Below are 10,136 nucleotides of genomic sequence, written 5' to 3' on the forward strand. Positions count from 1 at the left end.
AAAAAAAAAAAAAAAAAAAGACAGGAAAAGAGAATGAAAGTTATAGAAGAAATGGTATTGATTGGCTCAATACCATTGGATGTTCAGGCCACTCATGTAATTTAAGGATTTTGAGGGGCTGGGCTGGAGAGCTCCTTGAAATCAGCAACTGCTTACCAGCCTGATCTTAGCTCTCTTCCTCAGGACAAAAAATACAGGAGTTATTGCTCCTGATGAAAGTAAAAATGGAAGTTAAGAATAGAACCAACCAAACACATTAGCAAAAATAAAACACAAAAAACCAAAAAGCTCAAATATCCAAAAACTCCAGCAAGCTCATCAATACAGGAAAGATAAAAAAGTAAAAAATATATATAATAAAGTAAAAAAAAAAATATATATATATTTATATATTTATATATAGCAAAATTTCAGGCAACATGAAAAACCAAACAGAGCAACTCTCCCAAGGGACCATGGGGCAGCTACTGCAGAAGACTCCACCTATAAATTTAGGGACAAACTTTAATAGGAATGTGTATGTTGCAGTATGTCATTGGGACACCAGGTGGCACTGTGGTTTCTTTAGGAGACAGCACAGTCAGCAGCCTCTATGGTCCTTATTCCTAACTTAGTTGCCTTCAGCAATCACCCGATTGTTACCTCCGCATTCAGACCCTGCCAGGTTGGGATCTCAAAGCTATCCAGAATCCTTCGGGGAAGGCCTCACAGTGCCCCCTGACAACAGTTCCCTTGGGCTGTGGGAGTCCCTCAACCTTTCACAAGAGTAGAGTTCTGATCCCAGCAGGTAGAATTAAAATGGCTATGATTTATTCCCCTGCTAAGGCCTTCTCCCAACTTTCCCACAATGGCAGCCCCCTGGCCACCTAGACCTTCTCAGTATGGCTGCCTCACCAGCCACCAAACCTGTGGCAAGTCCACTCCAACCAGCATTCAAATCTGTCTGTTTGCTGTATACTGTTTGAGTCTGCCCACTCTTCCAAGCTTTCCACTCAACACGTACCTTCCCCGCAAAACTGAAAACTCCAGAAAGACTCCCCACCCCTAGACCTCCATGGAGGGCTGGCTCTTGCCACTGGGTTGCAGTCACTTGCCTAATGAGTCAGATTTCCATGGCTCCAGGTCACACACTGTATCCAGCTCACCATCTCCTAACTGTGCTCCCTGAGCTACTGCTCTGGGTCAGGTCTACATGCCAGGTATGGCTGGTTTCTCTCTTTTTCCCCAGTTGTACTAAGAAAGCTCAGCTGAACAATGCTTCTGGTCCACCATCATTTTCCCTCTACCTGAATTTTTTATTCATTTTACTGAATTGTTTTTCTGATTACTTTGAGTTGGTTTTCTATTTTCCCTTGATATTCAGTTTCTTTACAATTCATATTTGGTATTTCTCATTCTGTCATTTCAGTATTTTCATTTTGGTTAGTAACCATTGCTAGAGAGGTAGTATTCCCTTTTCAGGGTGTCCTTTCACTCTGATTTTTCCTACTTTGGGTTTTTTTTCACCAATTCCTTCTCATCTGGGGCAGTTATCACTTCTTATTTGTTTCGGTGGAGCTTTTTTTTCTCCCCCCCCCCTTACTTATAAGGGTATTTGGTAGTATATTTTGGTTAAAAACTTTTGGCTTTGCTTGTTGGTGCTTTGAGGGGGAGGGTCTATGTTTTGCATGGATGCTTTGGTTATAGATATCCTTAGTGTGGTAGTTTTATCAGTTGCTAGTTGTCTGTAGGCTATAGCAGTGGTGAGCTCAGTGTGTGGGCAGATTCCCTGTCTCTCTTTGATGAGGGAGGACAGAGGTTTTTGAGGTCCTTTATCCCCAGCCCTGTGATCTTCTTAACAGTGTGATTGTATCAATATCCTGAGTTTAATCTCTGAGGTGATACTCATGGATAAGAATCAACCATACCCTGTATGATTGAGTCAGTAAAATCCTATATTTGCTTTTAACTAAAAAGTTTTTATAGTGGGAAATTCACATAACATAAATTTACAATCTTTGCCGTGTTTAAGGGTGTGGTTCAGCCTAGTTCATTTTTTTTTTTTTTTTTTTTTGGTCAATGATATTTTTATCTACAATTTCCAATTGTACAGGAATATAGGCAACAATCATCAGAGGAATGCAAATCAAAACCACCTTGAGATATCATCTAACTTCAGTGAGAATAGCCCACATCACAAAGTCTCAAAGCTGCAAATGCTGCGTGGGTGTGGAGAGAAGGAAATACTAATAAACTGTTGGTGGGATTGTAAACTAACATAGCCTTTTTGGAAAGAGGTATAGAGAATCCTCTAATAGCCAAAAGTAGACCTTCCATTTGATCCTGCAATCCAATTGCTAAGTATCTATCCAGAAGAAAAAAATCATTTACCATAAGGACATTTGCACTAGATTGTTTGTAATAATCTAGTATTTATAGATTATAATTTATTTTAATTATAAAATAATTTATAATTTATAAGTAATCTAGTACAAATGTCCTTATGGACATTTAGCTCCATTCACATTCACTGAGATATAGAAACAACCCAAGTGCCCATCAACTCAAACTCATGAATGGATAAATAAACTGTGGTATATGTATGCTGTGGAACACTATTCAGCCATAATGAAAGATGGAGACTTTACATGTTTTATATTTACCTGGATGGATTTGGAGAACATCCTCCTAAAAAAGGTATCACAAGAATGGAAAAGCAAGTATCCAATGTACTTGATACTAATATGAAACTAGCAGATGAACAACTACACGCCTGCATTAGAGAAAAACACAATTAAATTCAAGAAGGGGAAGAAAAGGAGGAGTGAGAGGGGAGAGAAGAGGAGGGAGGGGGATTGGTGAGCTCTCACCTAACAGGCACAATGTAGGGGTATGCGGCACACCTCCTCAGTGAAGGACTCAACTACAACTTGGACTTTACCTAACAAGTGCAAACAAGATAATCTAATCATATGTACCCTTACATCAATGTGAAATTTTAAAAAAAGAAACATGGGTGATTTTTGTAGACTGATCTTATATCTTGCTACATGGCCAAATTAATAGTTCTTGTTTCTTCTTTATAGATTATTTGAGGCTACTAAAGTTCAGCTATAATGTAATAATAATTACATTTAATTTTTAATATGTACCAGCATTACTCTAAGTGCCCTGCACAAATTTTATTTTATTTAATCATACCAACAACTTTGGAGGAAATTGAGCCTCAGGAGGTTTGATGGCTTGGCCTGAGGACCCCTAGCTCATATCTGTCAGAGCCATGGGGGTGCGGGGAGTGGTCATTTTGGAAAAAAAAGTTGCTCATTTTGTTCCCTGAAAACACTGCAGATAAAACAGTGCAGTTCACTGCAGATGAACATAAAATTACTCAAATATAAAGCAGTTGGGGTAAGACCAACAACTGGAATTCCTTTTACTGAGAACCTTCTATGTGCCAGGTGCAGTGCTAAGTCTTTTATGCACAATTTTCCAGTGAATCCCCAAAGGAATCCATGAGAAAGAGGCTGTTATATCCCTGTTTTACTGAGCATGGGCTGTGCAACTTGCAGAGGAAGAGACGCCGCGGCGTCTGTGTAGAAGCAGCAGTGCCTCTGCTCACACCCCTACCCTGTGAGGCCAAGCCAGAAACCAGAGCTCTCCAAGGCAGAGGGGGTAGTGGTCAGGGCTTGTCTGCTAGTCACTGGCCCTCCCTGAACCTTAATATCCTCATCTGTATGGAATCTATTCATCACTGTTTTTGTATGTCATTTTCCTAAACCTTTCTGCAGAGAGGTTCTAGTACTGGCCCAAGTTGAGACAAATGCAGACATTGGGTGTAAGTGATGGGAAACTTGCATGGCAATTTGACATCAATGCAGTGTCCAAGCATGTGATTTGATTTTGTGTCTTACAAAAGCATCTGTCATAATATATTGGAAATTAAGAAAACAAAACCAAACCAGTCCTTCCATAGAGGGTGTGTGCAGCATGGCTCTAACAGAACTCCTTGGATTAGCATGAAATCCTATCTGCTCTCCAAGGCCCCGTCCCAGTGGCACCCAGCCCTGTACAGCACCTTGATTCTCTGTGTCCAGCTGTACCGAGGGCTTCTCCTGCTCCTCAAACACCTGAGCACCTCCCTGCCTTAAAACTTTAGTATTTGTTCCCTCTGCCTGGAATGTTCTTGCCATTGTGGAGAGCAGGCTCCCTTGTTGTTGGGGTCCAGTGCAGATGCTGCCTTCAGAGGCCTTTGCCCCATGCCACCCTCTGCCACAGCTCAGTGTTTACGCAGCACCCTCGTCCCACCGGAGCTGGTGTCATCTGCTGGCTGCCTGCCTCCTCCTGCTAGAATGTAGGCTCTGTGAGCCTCTCCAGTCCCTAAAGCTGTGCTGCACACAACACTGGTTGAGCTGAATGAATACATGAATAAGGAAAATTCATCAGCTTAGAAGGCTTAAATGAGTTGAGGAACGCTACACTGCCCACGGAGTAGGTATGCTAGAAATTTTAGCCCCATCCCCACCCCTCTGTTCCAGCCCCACCCCTCCTCCCATCTCACTATGGGGTTGCCCTCATCCTGGCCTTCCAGCCCCCCTCTAGGTGGCAAGGAGCCAGGAGGAGGTCCTCAGCCTATTCAGGTGGACAATCCAAGTGGCAGTTCATCCACAGACCATCGCTCAGCTGTTTTGTGGATGTGGTGACCTGCTATTACTTTATAATGGAGTCTGTTCCTACCTCTCTTTTGGGAAGGGCTGACTGAAAATGGCTCATACCTTCTTTTCATATATGTGTTAATTGGCTTGTTTGGTCTTTTCAGCAATTACTCGTTGAGATATGGTCTTTATCCTCAAGGAATTTATGGTCTAGTGGGCAGATGTGAACAAGCAATTATATAAACACATACATAGCTGCAACTGTGACCACTGCTAGGAGGGACAGTTAGAGTGTGAAGGTCGTGGGAGGCTATGGAGGTGACAGCTTTAAAACGGTGAGCACTCCTGGGCTGGGATTGGGGGTATGCACACATCTGTGTGTGTCTGTTCCCTCACGTGTGTGCGTACAGGGCATGTGAGATATCCTGGAGTGCTCCAGTAGCACATGTAGCCTGTGTGAAGCTCTTGAGCAGGGAAAAGGCTAACACAGACCAGAGATGGAGAGAAGGCCACTGTGGGTGGGTATGGAGAGGGAGGTAGCAGTGAGAAGGAGGTGAAGGTGGGACCGCGGGAGTGCCGGGCCAGCCTGCTCTCTGCCAGTTGGCGTGTGGCAGAGGGCCACATGCCATGGGCTGGTGGGTCTAGGCTCCTGGAGCGCCAACTTCATAGGGCCATTGGGTAGGTGGGCACTCTGTCCTCTGGCCAGAAGAGAGCCACACCTCTGTGCCACGTCCCAGCCCTTGCCTTACACTGGGGTGACTGTTCAGAATGGGCAGGGACCTGCTTGGGGCGTGCAGCAGGAAGGCAGCAGATGAGCTTCTGTGTGTTCTCTGTGCAGCAACCAGAGGAGCTTTGGAGCAAAGCACATCTCACCCTGCCCCTCCTCTGACTGGAACCAGGCACTGGTTAAAATCTGTGGTTCTTACAGGGTCTGTGAGTTAAGGTGTTTGTAAGTGGCAGAAGTCTCAGAGGGTACTGGCAGTCTCTGAGTGGCTAGAGACTGCTGCACTGAGGAGCTAAGAGCAGCTAGGACATGTGGCCGTGGAGGATGAAGGTCATTCCCCCTGGGCCACCAGTGGCCGGGTGGGGGGGCACATGGCTTACCAAGCCCCAGTCTAATTCCTGCCCCGAGCCACTGTGCACTCCCGCTCCTCAGCCTTCTGCCCACCAGGACACACCCTCAGTACCCAAGTGTGTCCTCTACCTGGCATGTGCCCTATGCAGCTGCTTGTTCTTGGCTCACTTGCAGCTTCTCCCTCCCTAGAGGCTTCTCTGGAGTCCTGTCCTGAGGATTACATAACAGATGGTTTAAATGCCCTTTAGCATTAATAGCTGTGTCCTCAGGGCTGTCCCGCAGGACTGTTGTCTGGGTGCCATAGGGAGGAGTTCAGTAGGGCTCTGTGGGAGGACAGTGCCACTGTCCCTGCTCCCATTGCAATATCAGAGGCTCAGAGGCTCACGGGGGGCGGTGTGGATGTGCTAAGTGGAGTCATGACTCTGCTGCTTTCTGGACATGGACCTATCATGCTGAGCCTCGGCCTCCTGGGCTGGCAGGTCTCCCCAAGCTCAGAGCTGCCTGGCCTGGGCCTTGGCATCAGCTGTTAACCGAGGTTTTAAGCAGGACCTTTCCTGGGGATGCCTGGCTATCCCCCAGCTCTGGGCATGCTCACAGGTCTAATGTCACTCTCTTCTCACCCCCTGCCCACTGTTCACCTCCAGTACGCCTGGGTGGAGAAGCACTTTGGCCCGGAATTTCTGGAGCAGACTGTGCTGACCAGAGACAAGACTGTGATCTCTGCTGACCTCCTCATAGATGACCGGCCAGACATCACAGGCAAGTGGCCCATGGCAGGTGAGGCGTGCAAGGGGACAGGGAGGAGCCCTGAACTTTGCACCCCCTTCTGAGGGTCATGCCTCCCGTCCACTCCACCTGGTGACCAGCTGTTTGCCAGGCAGTGAGCCCCTTCCCTGTTGGGAAGACAGGGTCCCCCGTGCAGATGGCCTGGGCAGGCATTCCTAGGAGTAGGGGGGCTGCCTAGTAGGCAACCTTAGGTGAATCACTTCACAGCTCAGAAGCCTTCCTTAGGCAACATGAGGATAGGACTCAGGTTTCAAATATTTATTTTTAGCAGCCAAGCCTTAAATTTTTACAAAAGCAATTTGGACTGGCCCTAATGCACAGCAGGAAAGCACAGCAGTTTCTCTGGTTGGCGATGGTGTGGAGGCCGTATCTGTCCCTTTTGCTTACACATGATCCCTCCCACCGAACAGACCCATGAACAGCTTAGAAAGGAGAGGGGAAATTTATTGGCTCACTTAACTGAAAAGCTGGGGTAGTTTTAGGCACAGCTGAATCTATGAGTCCAAATAGCATCAGCCAACATTCAGTTTCTTTGTCTCCTGCCCTGTTGTCCCCAGGCCTGCCAGCAGCCTTGGCAAGCTGTCTCCCCTGGTGGTGGTCAGTAGTTTTGGGCTGACAGCCTATTCTTTTGGACACTCCAGTGGGAAAAGACACAATATTTCTTTCCTAACCATTTTGGAACTGGCATGAGAAACAGACCCATCTCTACGCAGTCACCATGTTCAGAGTGTGGGATCTATAGGTATTTCCCGCAGTCCCTCCCAAACCATGTGCTCTCCCAGGGAGAGTCAGGGCAGCAGTTGCCAGTGGGGGCTGTGACCTGTAGGGCCCCAACACCTGCTGTCATTCATCTCCAGGTACAGGGAGCTGGGCAGAGACCAGCGTGAGGAACTGGGACAGGGGCTTACCCCAGAGGGGTAGGATCCTGCCAGTAGCACCAGAGTAGACAGGAGGACTGATGTGCGGGAGGCTCCTATGGCCACCAGCCAGTGAGCTGCCTGGACTTCTCCAACCTGCAGCAGGATGGTGGGACAGAGAGGGGAGGGCAAGTGAGCACAGTGAGGTGTGACCATCAGTGCGCCTCCTTGTGCGGCCTGGGCAGTGGGTAGGAACTGGGATCACCGGCCACTGTCCACTGAATGCTGACTCTGCTGTGCTGAGCACTTCACATGCGGCAGGAGCAGTCACTGCTTTACAGATGAGGAAACTGAGGTAAGCTGCCTGGTGAGGACTCCGGTCGGTCCTAGGGCCCCCACCCCTAGACTGAAGTGTTCTTTTCCCACCATCAGGGGCTGAGCCAAACCCCAGCTGGGAGCACGTCCTGTTCACCGCCTGCCACAACCGGCACTTGCAGCTGCAGCCCCCTGGCCGCAGGCTACACTCGTGGGCAGACAACTGGAGGGCCATCTTGGACAGCAAGCGACCCCGCTGAGCTGGACTGTGCTTCAGGCTTCTCCACCAAGCCCTGTTCCCAAGGCTCCCAGCTCAGGGCCTGCGGAGCCAGTACTCTGGAGCAGGGGACCCTCCCAGACACTGGGGCCAAGATGAGCTCCTGCTGCATGTCCCCTCCCTCTCCCAGCCCTGCCAGGCCTTAACCTGATCTCAGGGCACAGCTGGGCCCTCTTGGGCCCTCGGACACAGACATGTGCTACAGGCAGTTGCACTGACCTCAGGCAGAGGACTCCTAGCTGCCTAGGCCCCAGGGACTCTTGACGGGGAAGACTTGAGGCTACTGTTTACTCTCCACTCTATAGGTAGGTTTCCTGAGGCGTCAGGGACACCCTCTTTCCAGGATCTGCAGCCTGTCAGCAGGTGGTGCCAGGAACATAGTGACTAAGGTGCTTCTGGCTGGGCACAAGACCCTCACAGTCTCAACCGTGGCACCCACATTCCAACGTCCACGCAGTCAGACTCCCCAGATGGCCTGCCATGAATTCAGCAGACACTGGTCAGGAGCCAGTAGCTGTCAGGTTCCATGCCAGGAGATGACACTGGCCCTGCCCTCACCCAGCTCAGAGGTTCCTTGCATCTCTGTCCCCAGGGCCCTGCTCAGGCCCAGCAGAGTCAGCAAGGTTGAACATGTGTTGAGTGCATGAAAAATAAATCCTGTTCACACGTAGCCCGAGGCTGTGGCCTATCCTAAGACCCTTTGGCATCTGGGCCCTGGGGAACCCACTGCACATCTTGTGTCTGGGTGGTCCCACTGCAGTGACAACAAGGGCACAGCTTCACCCTGTGCCTCTCAGAACAGGGCCTTGATGGTGCAGAGCCAGCAGCTGTGGTGGTCCCCTGGGTACCCACTCCACACTGGCTGGTGAAGGGTGGAGGCCACAGGCCTTCAGCCACCCTCTCATGTGCTGCGTTCCCCACCTGCCCCAGTGCTCTGGGGTGGATCCCCATCCTCTGCTCCCCTACCAAGGCCAAATTCCTGTGTGACTCCAGGAGCCCCAGGGATGGCTGGTGTTAGGGCTTCTGCTTTTGCTCCTTTTCACCCACTTGGAAGTGACGGCGTGAAAGAATCACCTCCTCGCCGCCCTCTGGAGAGATTTCAGGGGCCACTTCTTTATGCTTCCTGTTCTGGCTGCTCGTTCCCCTGCCATGGAATGGAACATGGGCACCCAACCCCCAGGGGTGGGCAACCTGTAGCCTCAATGCTATTATTATAATAAAAGGGTTTGTTCTGTAAAATTTGGATTCAATCAAAGGCCACATTCACAGATGCAAAAGGCCAAATGTGGCCCCAAGGTCACAAGTACCCCACCCCTGCTGGATCTGTCCCAGTTCCGAAGCCTTCCCGGCAAGCCTTTCTGCCTTCTGTGAAGGTACTCTTGGGCTGCCCTGGGGGGTAGGATCAGGTACAAGACAAGATGAAGGAAAGGAACGGTAGCTCAGGGTTAGCTGAGGTTTTTGGCTTTCTAGCTCTCAACATCTCATGAGCTTGGGCTCCACCACCCCAGCCCGGGGAGGAAGGAGTTCCCCTGAGGGGGGCTGGGCTGGGCCCCATCACCCCAGCCAGAAATCAATTGGCCTAGGTGGGGCAGTGTCCAGAGGAGTCCTGGCTGCCCAGACTTGTGGCCCAGATGAGAGCCAGACCTGGAAGTGCTGGCTTCCCGCTGCTCCCCGGTCCTCCACTGCTTCTGAAGTAAGGACGCAGCAAGGACATGGAGCCCTGAAACTCTCTTTGCTGAGGGGCAGGACAGTGTGTGACAGGGAAATGAGTTACTTCCTCCTGCAACCCTGTGGCTGGCCCCTCTGCTCTTTCCTCTTGGTCACAGCTGGGGCTGCCCATTGCTCTAGGACCTCTTTCCAGAGAGGCCCTGGCTCCACGTGCAGGGACTCTCTCACCCACCTCACAGTCTCCAGCTGTGGTGACAACAGCACATTCTCCTGGATTTAGCGCTTGCTGGAGGCCAGGGGTAGGGGGGTCTGTGCTGATCCCAGGCTGTAGCTATAAAGGAGACCCACCAAGCCCTGCCCTGAAAACAAAGCAGCTTGGCTCGTTTCTGTCTCCAGGCCTGTTCTGGTGATAGAAACTGGCTCTGTCTCAGGGCCTGTTCTGGTGACAGAAAGTTCTGCCAGGTTTCCTCAGCCATGTCTAGGTTTCTCCCTCCTTCCTGCCTGGGGGCCGACTCCATGCAGGGGTA

General features: G+C 49.8%; 1 protein-coding gene across 2 annotated transcripts in view; it reads left to right on the top strand.

Moving 5' to 3' along the window:
• The window catches only part of NT5M (5',3'-nucleotidase, mitochondrial), a 34,334-nt gene extending 25,173 nt beyond the window's left edge, over window positions 1-9,161 (top strand). The window contains exons 4-6 of one of the 2 annotated variants that reach the window (XR_002773681.1): window positions 6,351-6,483; window positions 7,595-7,704; window positions 7,782-7,856. Coding sequence is in view for 1 of the 2 variants with exons in the window: in XM_012806027.2 (XP_012661481.1) it covers window positions 6,351-6,465; window positions 7,782-7,924 (258 nt within the window). In the remaining variant the exon portion in view is untranslated. Of the gene's footprint in view, window positions 1-6,350; window positions 6,484-7,594; window positions 7,705-7,781 lie in introns of both variants that reach the window. The other variant, XM_012806027.2, reaches the window with a different exon arrangement.
• Window positions 9,162-10,136: the final 975 nt, after the last annotated feature.

This window comes from Otolemur garnettii, unplaced genomic scaffold (assembly GCF_000181295.1).
Source record: "Otolemur garnettii isolate 467f Iridium unplaced genomic scaffold, OtoGar3 scaffold00046, whole genome shotgun sequence".
NCBI classification, from domain to species: Eukaryota; Metazoa; Chordata; class Mammalia; order Primates; family Galagidae; genus Otolemur; species Otolemur garnettii.